Genomic DNA, 20,311 nt, shown 5'->3' with positions numbered 1-20,311 from the left:
AGGAATAGGGATAGGGAGTGAATGTAGGGAGTAGGTTGGAAGATAGAGGGCTAGGTCAACGAAAGGGCTAGAGAATGGAAGTACGTGAGGAGTGAAAGACTTTGGGAGATAACAGAGCGGAGCAGAGGTCAAAGAGGTGTTTGCATGCGTGATCAAGATGGAGGACGAAGTAATGGAACAAGAGAAAGCAGTGTAAATGGAACAAACGCTTGTGACTGTCACCAAACCGAAAATGCATTAACTTAGACTACCTATGCTTATAATTCAATGAACAGCAATCTAAACGCGAAGGAGAATGTGCATGAAGCTGTGGTAAAGGAGTGTGGTGCAGGTGTGAATCATGTGGAAGCATCTAACATAACGTGATTGTGTTTGCAGCAATCATGGAATAAAGAAATGCGTATTTTTGGTGGTTAGTCATGGACTGCACTCCAATCCCAGATGAGATGGCAGTGAGCCTTAACAACCTTTTTGTTGGAGCTCCAATAAATTGTATCTATCCTCTTCTAACCTAAGCAACTGTAAACCAATTCACCATAAGCAAATCCTATCTAAACTCATGAAAACAACTAAATTAGCAACCTGTAATTCGAATTGCATGTGAAAAGGAAAACTCAAGGTGCTTAAACGAAATGGAAACAACACTACAGCAGAGGGGATCTATGGCTCTCAGGTTGGGCCCTAACCTGAGAGCTATAGTCTCCTTAAGAAAACTCAGAACTAGATCAGAATCTGCCTTCTTTATTCATAATCTGATATCATGCCAAATTGGCTTACAAAAAGGAACAAAAACTGAGCTGTGCTCCAAAATTACAATAGCAATACGAGAGTTTCAACAACCTATCCAAGGCTAAGGCCTCTATACTTATACAAAAACGATGATCCAACAAGTGTCCTTGATTTTAGGAGCTCGGCTGTCCAACTAGAGTTTAACTGCTGATCCTGTAGGACGGTCATAACTGCTGTTCCTGTAGAGCAGTTTATAACTGCTGTTCCTGTAGAACAGCTGGCTGCTTCTAAGCTCGGAGGGGAGATGGATTGGAGCTCGGAGTTCTTGGTGGGAATCACGAGGAATGTCCCTAAGACCGTGGACATCCTCTCCTAAAAACCAGCAGTGCCACCTCGTTGTCTCCTTGTCTCCTTTTTCGTTGTCTTTTGCTCCCTTTTAATGCCAAAACCTGGAATCATAATGCATTAGTCACGTAGATAGAGTGCCTACCCTTCTTCCTACAAACAACATGAATAAACTAAGAAATGCATGCATAAGCAATAAAAAATGAATGGTTTGAGCAAGTAGAATAGGCCAAAATGAGCCCAAATTGTACCAAAATTGGGGCTCATCACTTATCTCCCAAATTTTTTACTCAAATTTCAAGCGAGAGTACTCGTTGGATGAAAATTTTAATTCCTCATGCAAGGAGTACTCATATTGCATACTTTTGATGGACTCTACTACATGAAAAATGAGAAATACATGGAAAAACGTGATTGCAATCACGTTTTTCATGTATTTATTATTTTTCGTGTAGTGGGGTCCATAGAAAATATCAAACATGGGTACTCATTGGATGAGGAATCAATTTATGCATCCAACGAGCGTTTTTGCTTGAAATTTGAGTAAACCCATAGGGAAATAAGTTGAAAATACAAGTTGAAAAAATAGTTTTTTCTTTTTCCCTCGAAAATTTGATGATGTAATCTAATCTTATTTTATTATTTCCACTACTATTTTATAATTTCCCTAGGAGGCCCATTTTAGACCTCAAAATTCCCTTAGATCAATGTATCAAGGTAGATCTAGGTATTAAATCAATGACAATGTCAGCAAAAGACTCGACGAAGTTGGATAAAAAAGAAAAGAGCATAATACAGTTGTGTGTCTTAGTTTCAATATTGTTGAATGTATCAAGGGAAGCTACGATGAAGGCTTTGTGTGAGAAGTTAGGGACTTTGTATCAATCTAAGTCTTTGGTGAAAAAATTGTCCCTATGGAAAAGGTTGTATAACCTAAGGATGAAGGATGAAGATTCGGTGATAGAGCATTTGAACACCTTTAATATTGTGGTAAGCTAGTTGTTATCTATTGATATTAAATTTTAGATGAAGATAAGTGCATCATCTTATTGTGTTCTTTACCAGATTCGTGGGATATTTTGGTTGTTGCAATAGGTAGCAATACAAATACCTTGAAGTTTGATGAAATAGTCTCATCCTTACTGTCGGAGGAGATGAGATGGAAAAATATGGAGAGACAGAATGGAGATGCCTTGTTTGTATGAGGATAGTCCTAGAACAAAAAAAAATGCATCCTCAAGTGGGAGATATAAATCTAGAGGAAGATCTCAATCTCCAGGAAAACCTATAAATATATGCTGGAAATTTGAAAAGGAAAGGAACTACAAAAAAGACTGTAGATCTAAAGCTCCTGAGAAAGGAAAGGGATCTAATGATAATCCTTCCACAGAGGTGAAAACTACCTCAGATTCAGATGGGAATGTGTACTTGGCTTCTTCTTCAAGTATACATGTAGATCATGAGGCATGGTTGATTGACTCAGGTGCATCCTATCACTTCATTCCCCTTAGGGAGTGGTTCTGCGAGTATGAGAAATATGATGGTAGTGATGTCTTTTTAGGGGATGAAAGGAAGGTTAGAATCACCGAACATGGAAAAGTTAAGTTAAATTTGCAAGGTGGAAGGATTAGAACTCTTCCGGGTGCTCTTCGTATTCCTGCATTGGCCAAAAAACTGATTTTTGTAAGCAAGATTGATGATGCAGGTGTAAAAACAATGTTCGAGAAAGATAATTGCAAGATGGTTCCAGGAGCATTGGTGTTGATGTGGGGAGTTAGGATTGAACTTTTTACAAGCCTTTAGGTAGTACTGTTATGATGGGTGCAACCGTTCTATGGTTCCTGAAAGTGGAGCAGAAAATCTAGTGGTCTCTAGAGAAAAGACTATGCTATGGCATTAAAGGCTTGGACATATTAGAGATAAGGGCCTTCAAATACTTCATCGTAATGGTGTGGTAGAAGGTGTGTCTAATTTTTCTCTATATTTTAATTTCTGGGAACATTGTGTATATGGGAAGAAGAATCGGGTGAGTTTCCCCTCTGGTGCTAAGAGGGCGAAAGGGATATTAGAGCTTGTGCACAGTGATGTGTTTGGACCCATGTTGGTTCCATCATTGGATAATTATGTGTACTATGTATCATTTATAGATGAATTCTCAAGGAATACATGAGTATATTTCCTCAGGAAGAAATATGAATTCTTTGACAGGTTTAAAGAGTTTAAGGCTCTGGTGGAAAACTAGACAGAGAATAAGATAAAGGTGTTGAGGACAGATAATGGTGGAGAGATCTGCAAGAAGGAATTATAAGAGTTATGTAAGAAGTGTGGCATATCACTGGCAGCAGAGTACTCCATACACACCTCGGAAAAATGGAGTTGTAGAAAGAATGAATGGGACGTTGATGGAAAAGGTAAGAAGCATGTTCAGTTGTGCCAAGTTAGGCCAGGAATTCTGGGAAAAGGCAATGAAGACTGCATGTTACCTAGTTAATATATCACATTCATCATCATTGGAGTATAAAACTCCACATGATGTATGGACTGGTAAGAAACCCTCTCTTTCACATCTCAGGGTATTTGGCTGTGATGCATTTGTACATGTTCCAAAGGAGAAAAAAACCAAGTTGGATAGTAAATCTGAAAGGTGCATCTTTATTGGGTATAACGATGCCTTAAAAGGTTATAATATTTGGAAGAAAAAAATAAGGAAGGTTGTGTACAACCAAGATGTGGTGTTTAGAGAGGTGAAAGATGTTATTAAACACGAATTTCTACCAAAGGAACTTGAGAAGATAGAGTTTGAGCTAAAGGAGGAAGAATCATACTCTACAGTAGAACAAGAATCAGAAGATGAATAGCCAAAAACTCTAGTTGTGAGAAGGTCATTTTGAGAAAGAAGGCAGCTAGAAAGGTATAGTCCATTTTATTTTTGTTCAAATTTTTCTTTATCTATTAGTAATGATGATCCTAGAACTGTTAGGGAGGTAGTAGATTCATAGGATGGAAAACTCTCAAAGAGGCCATGGTTGATGAAATGGCATCTTTGGACGAAAATGAGGCTTGGGATATAGTGGATTTGTCAGTTGGAAGGAAATCCATTGCAGGAAAATGGGTGTTTAAGAAGAAGATGAATGCAGAAGGAAAGTTGGAGAAATATAAATCTTGGCTGGTAGTAAAAGGTTATTCTCAGGTGTCAGGAATTGATTTTGGTGATATTTTTCTCCTGATGCTAAGGTAGCTTTTATTGGATTACTTTTATCTATTGCTATTGCTTTTTATTTTGAGGTAGAACAGATGGAGAAATAATTTCTTCATGGAGATCTAGAAGAAGATATCTATATCAAGCAACCTGAAGCCTTGCGGTGATGGGAAGCAAAGAAATGGTATGTAGGTTAAAAAAGTCTTTGTATGGGTTAAAACAGTCACTAAGGATGTGGTATTAGAATTTTGATACATTTATACAAGGACTTGGCTTCACCATAAGAAAAGTGGATCATTATGTGTATTTTAAATTAATTGGTGACCATGTTATTTATTTTGTCTTGTATGTGGAGGATATGTTGTTGATTGGAAATGGCATAAATTATCCAGGATTTGAAGACCCTATTGTCCTCTAAATTTGACTTGAAGGATCGTGGTGTTGCAAACTATATTTTGGGCATGGAAATTAAACGAGATTGAGCAAAGAGGAAGCTCTTGTTAAACTAGAGGAAGTATGTCAAGACAATAATGTAGAGGTTTAATATGCAGGACAATAAACTAGCAAAGGTTCCTATTCATGTAGGTGTAAAGTTATATGTTGAACAATGTCCCAAGACACAAGAAGAGGAAGAGGAAATGTCTCGTGTTCCATACGCAAGTGTAGCCGGTAACCTAATGTATGTAATGGTCTATACTAAACCATACATTGCACATGCAGTGGAAGTATTGAGCAGGTTTATGTCAAAACTAAGGAAGGAGCATTGGTCAAATATGAAGCGGGTTTTTAGGTGTTTGCATGGCACTAGTGATTATGGTCTATGTTACCAACAAATACTGGGATTGGATAGAGTTTTGGACATCCATGGCTTTGTTGATGCAGTTTGGGTTGGAGATCTGGATCAAAGAAGATCTACAATTGGGTATGTATTTAACCTATTTGGAGGTGCAGTCAGTTGGATGAGAAAGAGACCGTTTGTAGTGTCACTTTCAATCACAGAGGTAGAATACATGGCATGCACTCATGCAAGAAAGGAAGTGGTTTGGTTGCAGAGATTGTGTTCAAGTATGGGGTTAGTACAATGAGCTACAAGAATATACTGTGACATTCAAAGTGCAATTTTCTTGGCAAAGAACCCTACTTATCATTCAAAGATAAAGCACATCGATGTTCAGTATCACTTTGTGAGGGATTGGTTAAGGACAAAAAGGTGTTGTTGGTAAAGGTGGACACTTTGAAGAATGTTGCAGATGTATTGATGAAGTCTGTGAGCACTGAGAAGTTTTCTTGGTGTAGAGAAACAATGGGCATTGTAGGGCTAGAGCAATGACTAAGCTCTCCTATGACCTCCTGCGTGGAAAAGAAAACAACAAGTGGGAGAATGTTGGGTGTGTGTTGTATTCTTTCTACGACTAGTCACATGCGCAGGGGGGAATAACCTCCTCTATTTGTTTCACCGAGCGCAGCAGGGGGGTAGTAGCCCCCCTGTACGGGGTCTATGGTAGCGCATCGAAAAAAAATTGGACCCTATTTTAGGTGAGCGGACCTACCTATGTTTTTGTGCATGGGTTCCACACATGATTTTGGGCACAATGGTTCTCTGCCCATGATATTTTGTAGATCCTATCAAGGGAACTACATTTATGTTCTAATCCATGGTTAATGGATTGGGGTTTATGAATACTTCAACATGTATATATAATATGTATTGTAACATTGAAAGGAACATAATGAAAAATCAATTTGGAAATCTCGATTTTGGGATCTAGGGGAAATCTCTGTGTATTTGGTTTATATTCTCAACATTATTTATTTTCTATTTTTAGAATTCATCTACAGGTAATATATGTACAAGATTAAAACCTACAATACAAGTCTTCATCCCTACACAAAAACACTCCCATAGCATATCCACTTGATCCATCTCCACTTCAAAGGGATATTGCAACTTTGGTAATGAAATAATTGATGCTTGACTTGTTTCCTTCTTCAATTTCTCAATGGCGTTCTCATGGCTCTTCCCCCATTTGAAACTCTTTCTAATGGTTTTTATGCAATTTTTTACCTCAATGTGTGCATCCTTATTTTTCAAGTTATTGGTGCACAGAGGGAAGACCTAGATTCAAAGTTAAAATACCAACAAAAACCCTCAGACATGGACCTTTTGACATTTTCCACGAGCAAGTGAAGTCTCACTTGAGGAATCTTAAGCGGGACTGCAGGAACCATGAAATTTCTATAGGGGCAAAGGGAATAGGGGTCCTAGGTTATCATTCTCAACATAACCAAAAAGATCAATTTAAGTATACCCCTAATCTATGAAATGAACCAATAATTAGTAGAACACATTACAACCCATCATAACAGGTAAACCAAAATAGTCAAACCATATTGTGCACCATGGAGAATTATCTAAACAACCAATTCTATTACTTAAGATAATTCTTCATTACATCATAGCTTCATGGCTCACCAAACTAAACCATCAAGTCACAATATAAAAAATTCACATAATATTTCCCTAAGATAGAAAATAATAAGGCATACCTAAAACATAACTTTGCATTCATATTTATAGTTTTACAATGGGCACACGGATGACCAACATCCTACTTTTACCATGGGAAATTCCTAATACTATGGGTAAAAACCCTTAAAACTAGCCTAAAGTATTTCACGGTTTGTGTACTTTTCTTTGTGCTTCCTTCCCTAAAACTAATGTATTACTAAAATTTTCCATGGATCGTGCAATGTCAATCAATAAGTCTGACATCTTAGCTCTAGACTTCTTTTCCAATCCTCCATTCCTCATTAATGTGTGAAACTTCTAATGGTCCCTTAATCTGAAACTCCTAACCACTCTAACTTCCTCCCATTTCTATTTGTTCTCCATGCTTCGTAAACAAACTAAAATATCTAAACTACCTATGTGCTCTACATAGATGGTCTAGAATGTTTTCACATAATTCAAATTGCATCCAACCTAATTTTATATGCTATGGAATTTAATTTTTCTAGAGTAACTACTTGTATTTCCCATACTTGGGTCAACGAGTATCCTATCCATAATTGGTTCTGTAAGATCTACTTCCTCAAAGTTATCCTTGTTATTATGGCTCACTCATTTGATCATTAGTGAATTGGCTTGTCATTCTTACCATAAGCATGTTATCCCTTTGATGTGGCTTAAAGGGTCACTTCCCCATACTTCGTCGAATTTATTCTACGTGGTTCTACTTGTGTTAAATAGTAATTCATCATTTCATCGCGTAGTTATATTGGGCCTCATTCTTTTTATTGTTGCGTGACTTAGTTTTTATTTATTTATTTATCTTCTAGAAATCTCCTCTTACTGCACATTGGGTTGGCCACTTCGATATAGTTTTAACTGACTTCCATTAATGAATCCTTCAATAGGTTCTCCATTGAGCTTCTCTAGATGGATTACTCCTTCCTCTATCACCCTCTAGATTGTATAATGTTTGATCTAATGCATCTAAAATTTCCCCTAGTTCTTAATAAATTTACCATCCGGGAGAAAAACAAAGTCTCTTGGTTGAAATTGCTTTCGTTTCATGCATATGTCATGATAGGAGTTATTGTGCACTTTTTGGACATTCTAATGAAACCCTACTACTGTGATGACTTCTTTTATCTACAACAGTTATAGCAACCTTTTTTCTACTGCAACTTTCTCTGTTAAATTGGTTAAGGAAAAATGTGTAGATTGGGAACTATGAATTCCATGGGAATCATTGTTTCTTTCCCATATACAAGCCTAAAGGGAATTTGTCATGTTAGCCTCTTGGATGCATTTTGTATGCCTATAGGACAACCGAAATGTGTAAATCCCATTCATCCCCATTTTCATTGTATATTTTTGTCGGTGTTTTCTAGGATTTTATTGAAATCTTCCAAAGTACCATTTTCTTGTGGGTAATAAGGGGTGCTCTTCTAGTGATAATTTGAAATTCCTCCATCAACACATCAATTGTCCAATTTAGGAAATGGGTCCCTTGGTCGTTCATCAATATCCGAGGGAATCCAAATCTCATTACTGCATTATAAAATATGAATCATGTGGTTGTCTTTGTGCTGCAGTTGCAGCGTGGCTCTACTTCCTCCTACCTAATAAGATAACCTCTCATAGTTATTGTGTACCTTGCACCCAATCTCTTTGAAGGGGGATTGATGGGTACAATGAAGTCAATGATCCATTTTTTGAATGCTTACAATATGACATGTGGACATAGAAGCATCTCATCCATTTGAGAGGGCTTTCCAACTCTCTAAAAATCATCATAGTTCTAGAAGAATCCTTAGCATATTTATTGAGAGTAATCCACCATACTTATACATGTAGAATTTTCTATGTGGTAGCCTTCCCCACATAATGGCCTCCCATAACTCCTTCATGTGTTTCTGATAGTATTTATGGCCTTTCATGTTCCAACACACATCTTTGAAGCATACCATCTGCTCCAAGCTTATACAAGCACCCTCTTATGAGTTGGTAATCTAGGCATTTTACTACTAACTTCTTTTCTTGCACACTATACTTAGGAATTGAATAATGTATGAGAAGTAATTGCCCACAAAATCTACCACAAAAAGTTTTGTATTTGGAAAACTACCATCTAGGTTTGTCGCATCTTCCTTTTCAAAATTTTGGACAAATGGTTTGGTCCATTATTGAGTCTTCTTGGCTTAACCATAACCTTAAAGTCATACTCCTTGAACAATAATAGGCACCTACATATTCACCCCCCAACATTAGATTATTTACTAGATACCTAAGTGTAGAATGATCCATAAACATCTTAAAGTGCGATCCTATTAGATAATGTCAAAATATTTGTAGCACATATATGATAGCCAACCCTTCTTGCTTCATATTAGTCTAATTTTGTTGTGTTGTTGAGAGTTTCAAGTCACAAAAGAAATAGGGTGCCTTATCTCCCCTTCTTCTGGCTGGGCCAATATGACACCTAGGGATATTGAAGAGGTGTCAACGTGCACATGGAAATCCTTTCTTCATTTCAAGAAGACCAATATTGATGTGGTCACCAAATTTTCCTTCAACATTTCCAAGGCTTGTTGACATTCTTCAATCCACTAAAACATTACTTACTTTTTTAGAATATTTTCTAAAGGAGAAGTGATCTTTGCACACCCTCGTATACATTTTTTATAGTAGCTGATATGACCCAGTGTTGTGTGCAACTGGTGCACTAATGTTCTTGTGGGTAAATATACTACAATCAAAATCTTTCTAGGATCAATCAATAGTCCTCATTTACATACCACATGGCCTAATAAAATGCCAAATTGTGCATAAAAAATACACTTCTTCATATTTAGCAATATTTTCAATCGATGAGACCCATCCAACATAAGGCAGAACACTTCAATGTGTTTCTTCAATAGGATAAAACAATATATTCATTACATGGTAAAATTACAAAAACATATGCATAAAATCTTTAAAAGCTACAATAGTGACCTTGGAAAATACCATTTGTTTGTTATTCATGTTGAACGACATCATTTTGTATTGGAACGACCCCCATTATGTTGCAAACATAGTCTTGTGTCTATCTTTAGGCGCAATCTTAATTTTCTTGCATCTAGAAAATCCATCTACAAAGGAGTAGGCTTCTTGGCCTTTAACATTTTCTAGTACTTCATCAGTGAATAGGGTGGGGAATTGGTCATGTACACATGCATCATCCAATTTCCTTAGGTCCACACAAATGCTGATTTCGTTGGTTTTCTTATCCTACACCACTATCATATCTACCCATTAAGATTCCTATACTAACTCGATAATTCCTACTTCCAACATTCTATCCAACTCCTTCGCACTTTCTACTTATACACTGGGTTCAATATGTATGGTCATTTCTTAATAGGTTAGCCATTTGATAAATTTTTAGGTCTAAAATGAGCCTCAAAATGAAAATGTGCAACCAAAATCCACTTTATAAGAACAAATAGGATTCAACATGATGATGTCAACCATGGGGGATGATTCGCCATTTTTGGAGTTAAAAAGTAAAAAGATTAAAAAATAAAACAAACAAAAAACTACTTTTTCAACTTATCTCCCTACATTTTTACTCAAATTTCGAGCGGGAGGAGTCACTGAATGCATAATTTAATTCCTCATCCAAAGAGTACCCATGTTGCATATTTTCTATGAACCCTGTTATAAAGAATGAGAGACATGAAAAATGTGAATGCAGTCTTGTTTTTTCATGTATTTCTCATTTTTCGTGTAGCAAGGTCCATGACAAGTATTCAACATGGGTACTCCTCAGGTGAGGAATTAAATTATGAATCCAACGAGTGCTCCAATTTGAAATTTGAGTAAAAATGTAGGGATATAAGTTGAAAATATGAGTTGAAAATATGAGTTGAAAATATGAGTTGAAAAAGTAGTTTTTTCTTTTTTCCCTCTAAAATATGATGATGTAATCTAATCTTATTTTATTATTTCCACAATTATTTTATGATTTCCTTAGGAGGTCCGTTTTAGACCTAAAATTTTCTCAAACGTATCTAACTTCAAGGGGATTTTCATTTCTCCAAATTCTCCTACTATACCATTCATTTTTCAAAAGGTGGTGGGAACCAAATCTTGATACTTCTGCAACAAATCAACAATTTTCTCCACTTTCTCCTCATCCTAAGAGTCCTCAATAATAAAAAGCTTGGTATTTTCTTCTATCTCGATGTTTACTTTGTGCGTCCTAGTTGGCTTAGCATAGTGCATAAATTTGAGTTCTAGCCTTGCTACAACATGCTCTCCTTCTAGTTTTTGGTAATTGTAGATTTTTGGGGTCCTCATCTTCTTCATATTGTTTAGTGATATTATAAAATTCCATGAACTATTTGACATGCTAATATTTTCGATGCGCAAAACATATAGGTGTCGATCTTAGTGTAGTTGGACTGTTCGCATAAAAATGTACTTGTTGATACTTTTAGTGTTGTATCCAAGGGTGGGTCATCTAACTCAAAGCTAAAGGTTATTTTGAAGTTTTATGCCATTTCTAGCCAATTTGTTGTCCCTCTACGGACCTCTAATTTGGTATACCAATTTCTAAGGTATCTATGAATTTTTGCACCCATTATTCCTTTGGTATTCTCTTCTTCATCCATGTTGTGATTCACTCTATGTTCAAATGAGTGGTAGGCACCCCAATCCATTATATTTAGTTCCTTCTATTTATGGGTTTGGTCTAAATCTTATCTGCAACAAGCTATTACATGTCTACTAGTTCCTGATCTTCTCCTTGTGTGTATCCCACCAACATGCAGGAGTCGCTTTTAGCGTGACATCTAAGGCCATCAACCAAAGTTTCTCTAGTATTTGTGACTCACATTCTTTTACAAATTTTTTTTACATTGGTCATACCATCGTACTTTGGGGAATCCCGCACTTCGTTCCTGATCCATCGTATTGTGCGGGTAATAAAAGTACATCTCTTGGTGGATACGTCATGTAACATGTGTTGGAAATTCTTGAAGGTTGTGTCTAATTTTGATGTGCGAAAGCTATCACTTCACCAACTTAATTATCCATCAACAGTTAGGTTAACATATTCTTCTCTGCTTGCTGATATGTTGTAGATAGGATTAAGTTATTATGCTTTAAATCCTAATATGACTAATTCTACATACCACTCTCCCTCCATTGGGTTTAATGATGTTGTTACTCTCAATCCCCTGACTCAAAGACCATTTTCTTTCTTTTAAGTTTGATTATTACTTAATTGTCAAAGGCCCAATCAATCCCAAGCGATGTTGGATAAGGATTAGAGTCACTGACAATATCAATTACCTCGAAGTCAACATTGTTATTAACCCGATTAATGTTAACTTCTACTCCTACCAACCTTACAATAGGGAAGATTCTTGATTGATTAGCCATTCTCAGTTATATTATGACCAAATCAACATTGGTTTACCCATCCTTTACCATGTCTTCTTTGGGAGGAAGTTGACATCTTATCACAAGTCCAGAATAATGTGGTCCATATCATATGCTCCAATCTACGCATTAGTTATAAACTCCCTACTTTTCCTTTCCTTCTCCATAATGTGCTTAATTGTGCACTTGGGGCCTTGTCATATAATCCTTTCATGCCCTCGTGCACATTGGTTGATCATTATATGTAGCTTATCTAGGGTTGATTTATCTTTTGTTAAGTCTAAGAAATTGTCTAGGAAACTTTTGATTGGGCTTACATATTCTCCTCCTCCTTTTGGTGTAGACAAGTCATAGATTAGTGGCAAGTCATATACCAGTTGTGCTTGCTGCATGGTCAAACATTATTGACCCCATTCTATTGCAACTAGCTCCCTTCTCACCTCCTTTTCTATCTCTTTTTCCCTTGCTAGATCAAACTTGGGAGGTGGCTCTATTGCCTTCCTTACCCATTCGTATTGTTGCTTCCCTATTCCACTAATATATGCTCTTGTCCTTGTTCCTCCACACGTAATCACTCAAACTTATGGTCAATATGTGTGCTTTTCTACAACTATCATATGCACATTTCATCCCATTTGGCGATAAGATGAGGACAATTCTCAGTAGCATGGTATAGTTTCTTACAATAGGTACACGTTGTACACAAGTTAGGGAAATATTAAGCTATATGTCTTATCTAGCCGCAATTATAACAGATGATGAGTCCTCATCCTCATCCAAACCCTCCTTTTCCTTTATTAAGAAATTGTTGGCCTCTTCCTAGATTATATCCTCTAGGTATGTTTTACATTGGAATCGTAGATTCAGAACCTTCTACCTCCTACAACCTTTAGTTATTAGTGGTGTGCTCCCTCATCAAGTCCAATGCACGAAAAGCATGCATTCCTGATGATTTGTAAAAGTCATAGAATAATGTTTTTACTAAACTTTGATATTTATGCAACAATGGGAAAGATGTGCGTATATGCCCATTATAGCCCCCACACTCTACAAATATTGCACCATAATCCCCTAACCTACACTTGTGGATTCACAACTCATGTTTTCATGTTCATTGTGATTATTGGACACTCATCTCTATGGTGAACCCTTTTTTTGCATATGGTACACCATAATTATTTATGCTTCTCTTTTCCTTTTGCTAAGTCCTGCAACTGTATTTTAGCACTACCAATTGTGACTGTACTTGTGCCATCCTTGCACTATTTTCACTTCCTGTTAGGGATGCTTCTAGCTTCATGACAGTCTCCAATGCTTCAAACTATGTGGAAAACTTTTACCGAGTTAATGGAATATGTATATGTGGTAATAGAACTGCAATAAAACACTCTTGATGTCACACATCAGGAATCGGGAATGATAATCGATATAAAAATACCTTGAACCTTTGTTTCAGATTTAAACAGGAATGCAACAAATAACAGAGATAACCATAAACACAGAGATGCAGCGGAAATAATACTTCATTTCATTAATGTAAAATACTGAAATATGCTTACAAACAGGAATGTAAATAAACCAGCTAGGGTGATGGTAGCTTATCTCTGAGAAGAGATGTGGTGGCTACATGCCTCTGAATTGCCTTACAATGAGGCTAAAGGGCCTTTTTATTATTGAACAATAAGAGAAAACCCTAAAAAACCAAAACCCTAACCTAAGGAGATGTAACACCAAGAGTTTATGGTTTCTAAAAAAACGACGTTTGGGGCCTCAAAACGGCTCTGGAAGTTTAGGACCCGAAAAATTGTTAAAAATAGTAAACTCTGCTATAATTAAGGAAACTGAAAAACTGAAAGAAGCAATGGTGGGGGTCCAAGTGGAATTGGCAGGTGGCCACCAATATCCACCTGGATCAACCTTTGGTTGATATCCTATATAGTCTTGCTAGCATGATTCTTAATTCTTTGATTTCTGTAATATATTGGGACTCTGATTTTGACTTCTGGAACTCCTTCAATCATTCTTGCTTAATTTCTTCCAATCCTCTCCCTTGTCAAGAGGGTGTAGTATTTTTAAATTTCATGTACCATGTCAACATGAAGTCTTTGAAAATGGTTTCCATATATAATAACTTGATTTGTTCATCTTGTATTTACTTGGCATTCAAAATTGGCTCACATATAAAAAGGTGCTACCCAATATCCTCTAATTTAGCATCGTGGAAGGTTGACATTCACATGTAAGGCTCATTTTCCATCATGTTTCTCTTCATAGTTGTGCTCTACAACACTTTTGGCTACTTTTTTTATGTACTAGGTAATGTCTGACTATTTCCACTATTTTGACTATCTTTATTATTATTGCCACTAACTGAACTTAATTGCGATAAATTACTAGGTGTTCTTATCTTTAGATTTTTTGACATGTGCATGGTTGTGGGTTTGACACTAGGTATGGCCTAATTAGGGTCTTCAGGATACACTGGTTCTTCCTGGTCTAAACTAAACTAAGGATTTCCTTTCTTGTCCTTTCCTTTCTCCTTGCACAATTTCTCGCCATCTTCTAGGTTTGGCACTCCATCAAACATGTCACCAATGTTGATTCCCCACTATTGTGCTTCCATCTTATTCCTTCTCTGACACTTCCTCTATTCCTTATATCTACCACAATTTCTAATGCAAACACCTCTCTCTTTGCTACTACGTCGAAATCTCTCTCCACTACGCAACACTCTAGCTTCTTCTATCATGTTTCCTCCCTATCTAGTGTATGTACACTTCTATCCCTCTAATATCTCAACATCCTCAATATATTTTCTCCTTCCTATTGTATCCCTCTTCCTCATTTCTTCATTCCATCCATTGGTTAGCCCCTATTCTCCCCATCATGTGCAAGATGATTCAACTACCCACGTTATTAGATTCTAACATCTTGACTCCTCTGTTGCACGAAAACATCTTTATCTAGGTGAATAGTGATTTTACAAATCTTCCTCGTAGATCCTTGAAAAAAATTCTTTCAAGTTCACTATACAATTGAGTGGCATCTATTTTGAATTCAACAATGTAGCCTTCTAGTATGATGTTTTAAAAAAATTGATTACACAAGAAACTTTATTGTTTACTAAGCTTAACCTTCAGATCAATTCTAGATTACAATTAAATGGTACCACAATGTGCCAATTTCCAATATTCTCTAATAGTATTGGTAACCATTTGGCTAGAATGACAAGAAAATCAACAAAGCAAGTCTTATGTAAATATGTAAAAACATACTTTTATAGTCACTTCTCAGGGTCAATTTTCTTATTTCTACTTTGATCTGCTCCGAACTTGCATTCCTTCATTTATATCCACTGTTGGATTTCTTCCTTAGTGGGCCTCCACATTCCCTCCAATCATAGATCTCGGTCTTGGAAATAGAAACATTTGTTGGCATGCAGAGGGTGGACCTAGGTTTAAAGTTAAATAGCCAACAAAACCTCTTAGAAAATATGTCCCTTTCGACATCACCTACGAGTACGTGAAATCTCATCAAAGATATCTTATGAGGGATTGCAGGAAAAGGACAATTCTGAGGTGGCAAAGGGAATAAGAGGCTTATGCTATCATTCTCAACATAACAAAAAAGTAAAATTTAAGTATACCCTTAATATACACAATGAATTAATCATTATCAAAACACAATATAACCCATCATAATATATAAACTAAAATATTCAAACCATATTGCACACCATAAATAATTATCCAAACATCCCATTCTATTACATGAGAGAATTCTTCATTAAATAAGCGGGGACGTAGCGACCACTTACTGACCAAAGTGTTCCTGAACCACACTAAAAAAACTAATACTATCCTATAAACTAAATAATTAGTAAATATTGATAATCTTCAACATATTTATTTACTCTTTGTGAGGTAAAAATACAGTCCATATAAAAATTGGTAATGAATGGCCGAAGTAATACATCTAAGAACCATGCCATATATACATTTAATATCTTCACAAATACAGTCCATATAAAAGTTGGGTAATGAATTGCCGAAGTAGTACATTTAAGAACAATGCCATATATACATTTAATATCAAAAGAATAGAGATACGCACAAAAACACAAACAGAATGTAAATGGAGATTTCGATTCCAAGTTACAAGTCACAATGCGTATACCACCCACTTTCTATATTGCTGAACACGGTCATAATAGTATGCCGTTTAAACTTCTGGTTAGTCTCTACACCGAATGATTAGTTCGCCATGCTTTTCCGTGTGAGAGAATTTCTGTTACTCAGCAAAGCAACGCAAACAGGATGAATCGTCATGTTAGACACTGATGAATCCCAGGCAAACAAAGTTTTGACACCATTCCATTTCTCTCGTTTACATTTAAACATTAATCAACAGAAAATCAAGCGAGCGAGTCTCCATTGCCCAAAACACAAATCAGTCGACCACTGTCAATACTAATACTAATAATAAAACTGGGCGAATATATAAGGGAACTAGTAACAGATAATCAATGCCAAAAGGAGGCAGTTTCCAAACACTGGCGAGCCGAACATGCAACTACTTGCGCCCAGTGCCTCAGTTTTGTCTTCACTTCTTGGGAATCCTCCCCTACAACATCAAAATCAAAATATCAAAATCCAGTTTATATATATATATATATTTATTTATTTTATAACGAGGTTAAAAAAATGGCATCTAATATTAAAATTACATTCACATTCGCCTCTACCAAATTCAAAATATCAAAATATATATATATATATAAATAAAATATAAAATATATATATTTGCATAAGGGGGACATGAAAAAAATAATAAAAATAAATAACATTAATGTTACATTTATTTACTAATGTTTTATTTAAATTAATTAAAAAATCCAATATATATATATAATTTGTTTTATATATAATTGATTTAATGAGATATTAACCGTTTCACAATTTGAATTAGTTAATTGTATGGTTTAATCTTTGAGAGAAGCATATGATATTGACATTAACAGAAGAAAAAAAAAAAATATAATAACAATAACATTAATATTACATTTATTTATTAACATTTTATTTAAATTATAAAAAAAATCTAATAACTAGGTAAATTATAATTTTATTTAAATTATTGTTCTTTTTATAATAAAAAATAATATAAGTTAAACACACACAAAAAAACACACACATATATATGTTAATAATAAAAAATTGAAGTAACAAAAAGTAATTTAAAGCACTCCTAAATGTTAAGTCAAATGAGCAATTAAGGTATTTATAAAAAATAATTAATATAAGTTAAACACACAAGTATTATGGTAACAAAAAGTAATAAGAGTTTATTGACATAGTCCATAGTCAGCTAGGTGAAGGAACTACTAGATGTTAAGTTATCGGTTCAATTCTCTGCCCTATCATATAGTGTTATTCTACATAACCATGATATAACCTCACCAAGAGTGTGGAACATAAAATGAAAAGGAAAAAAAAATAAAAAAATTCAATGACATAAATAAAAACCTAATAGAACTAAATATCTGACATCTATTAACACATATACTGACTACTATTTTGTAAAAGTTATATAATTTTTGTTTATCAATTAAATTAAAACTTTGCTTAACATAAATAAAAATTTAATAGAAATTAAATATTTAACATCTATTAACACATATACTGATTACTATTTTGTAAAAATTAATTTTTTTTTTCATCAATTAAATTAGAACTCTGAAATAAACAACTAAATATATAAACTAAAAAATAATTACATTTTATTTTAACAACTAAAAACATTTTCAAAATATTTATTAATCCTTCCTTTCAAAATATAAAAACCAAAATATTTATTAATCCATCATTTCAGAATATAAAAACCAAAATACTCTTAATAAAACCATTTTTTTGTAAAATAAAATGATTTTGAGTAAATGAAAAATACTTTCAATAATACCATTCATTTACGAGCGTGAGCATGAAAAAAAACTGCAAAATCAAAATGGTGTAATTGTCAATAAGAAGATATTTTGATATTTTTGTGGGTAAGGAGGAAAAAACAAAAACCGGAAAAACCATCTCTATTCATCTATGTTAATGGGAAGCATTACTTGCCATATAAAAAGGGATTGTATTTTTTTTTTTTTTTTTTAAATATTAAAAATATTTTTTCCCTTTGAAAAAAAAAACAAAACATTTTCACAATAAAATTTGACAGCAAAGAAAACAAAACTTGTCACAATAAAATTCATGACAGCAAAGAAAACAAAAAGTTATGGGAAGCATTACTTGCTATATAGAAAAGAGATTGTATTTTTTTTTAATATCATAAGTATTTTTTCTTATGAAAAAAAGAAGAAGAAGAACTACGTGTCATATATTTTTTTTAAATATCAAAAGTATTTTTTCCTATGAAAAAAGAAAGAAAAAGAAGAGCTACTTGTCACAATAAAAAATCAAGACAGCAAAAAAAACAAAAAGTTTCAACATCTAATACTCAAAACTGACTGGGACATTTTTGTCCTGATTGCAGATTCAAAAATATCTGCATAATTGAGCTTGCTGTTATCTATAAAATTTCTAAAAATCTACAATCAATACCCTCCAAAAGCTCATTCCTATAACTATAATCATCTGAAGGTATATGTACCTGGGCTAGAGATCTTCCATTCATCACATAACTGGCTGGAAGGGCTGCCACCATTTGACTCTGATTGCTGTGAGGAATTCCAGTCTGGAGAAGACTTGGACCTGGAGACATTAAATTGTCTGTTGATGGCATAGTACAAATCCAAGGCAGGGAAAGTGTTGCAGAGCGCAGGATCTTCATCAAAACTGAACCGAAATCCAAGGTCGATGCATCCCCTAAGCTCCTCCACATCATCATCTGTTACTCCTCTTGTTCTTGCAGGCTGAGACCAGTGCAACCTATCCCCCAAATCTGAGACACTCCTCCCTAGTTTCTTCGTCTTTTCATCAAGAAGCAACTGATGAGTCCTCTTCTCTTCTTCTAGCAACTGGCCCCTCCTCCTTATCCATGCTTCCTCTCTAGAAATTTCACTGGTGGCTGTCCATGACCGTTGCCTGGACATCAACCTCCTGTGTCTTGATCCCTGCAACCTTTTTTTATGAGACATTTTGGTTAAATTCTGAGCCTGATCCTCTGTATTCATATTCAAAAGGCTGACAACTTTTGAATCCGCACAGCCCATCTGAGTCCCAACCTCGATCGACATATTCCAGTGCCTAGAGATTTATATAAAAAAATTAGACAATAGAATAAATTCTGAATATGCCCTCTGCCAGATTCGATCCTTGGATCTATGCCGATAGTCTCAATAACTGCCTGCAAAAATCCCTCCCATGCAGAGATGGAAGGGACAAAAAGGCCGAAAAATCATAAAATTACTTGAACCCAAAAATACTATAAAGCCAAGAGCACCTCCTCCTGCCCCGCAATTTGCAACTGCTTTCCTTTTTTATAGCCCCTGCTTCTCTATATTCTCTCCAGAAATTCAAATTCAGGCGGCACAAATCACTCTCAACCCTAATTTTTTGGCTGCCTCCTCTAATTGGGTTTCGCTAACCATAATCAACGCCAATGATATTATCTTCCGACACCGAACTGAACTTGACCAACCTACCATGTTTACCCCCTAACTAGGGTTTTCACTCGTAATAAATTGTCCCTTCATGTCTCAGGTTTTACCTGATTTACCTCCCCATTCATGGATTCTGTGATCATATCTTACCCCCACATGTCCACTAATTGGGAGAATCGTAACGTTCTCGTGGGCTGTAATCATGATCAGATTCGCTTTTTCTTCTCCCACGGGAAGACTGAGCGCTGATATTTGACCTCATCCAACAAATCCCTATAATCATGTTGTACCACTCTTTGCTTTTAAATACAACAAAATATGTTAAATACCTTCTTCCGAAATGAAACGGGATCTATTCACAATATGCTAAATACTGTCGTCATACTGTCGTCTCTTCACCAAATTTATGTTGCAGTAACTCTTACTTGTGAATAGTAGGATGAACAGTATATGATTGATTAAACGGAATAATGAATTTGATATAACTGTTACGATTACA

General features: G+C 35.3%; 1 protein-coding gene across 1 annotated transcript; it reads right to left on the bottom strand.

Annotated features, from left to right (window-relative positions):
- Positions 1 to 16,235: 16,235 nt before the first annotated feature.
- On the bottom strand, positions 16,236 to 19,825 carry LOC149182786 (uncharacterized). The gene is made up of 2 exons (XM_089418627.1): positions 18,861 to 19,825; positions 16,236 to 16,832 (listed from the first exon to the last, which is right to left on the bottom strand). Exons 1-2 carry the CDS (start codon positions 19,444 to 19,446, stop codon positions 16,732 to 16,734), a joined length of 687 nt encoding a protein of 228 aa, XP_089274753.1. The 5' UTR covers positions 19,447 to 19,825; the 3' UTR covers positions 16,236 to 16,731.
- Between the last annotated feature and the right edge of the window lie 486 nt (positions 19,826 to 20,311).

The sequence above is a fragment of the Pinus tabuliformis genome, chromosome 3_2, assembly GCF_031772625.1.
Source record: "Pinus tabuliformis cultivar Carrire ecotype Pingquan chromosome 3_2, CPIR1, whole genome shotgun sequence".
Lineage (NCBI taxonomy): Eukaryota > Viridiplantae > Streptophyta > Pinopsida > Pinales > Pinaceae > Pinus > Pinus tabuliformis.
The sequence above is the reverse complement of the archived record's forward strand: the minus strand, read 5'-3'. Positions and strand labels throughout refer to the sequence as shown.

Coding starts and splice junctions, on each gene's coding strand:
- LOC149182786 (XM_089418627.1), bottom strand. CDS start 19,446: ATGTCGATCGAGGTTGGGACTCAGATGGGCTGTGCGGATTCAAAAGTT. Junction 16,833..18,860: donor ATGGAAGATCTCTAGCCCAG/GTACATATACCT, acceptor TTGATGTTGTAG/GGGAGGATTCCCAAGAAGTG.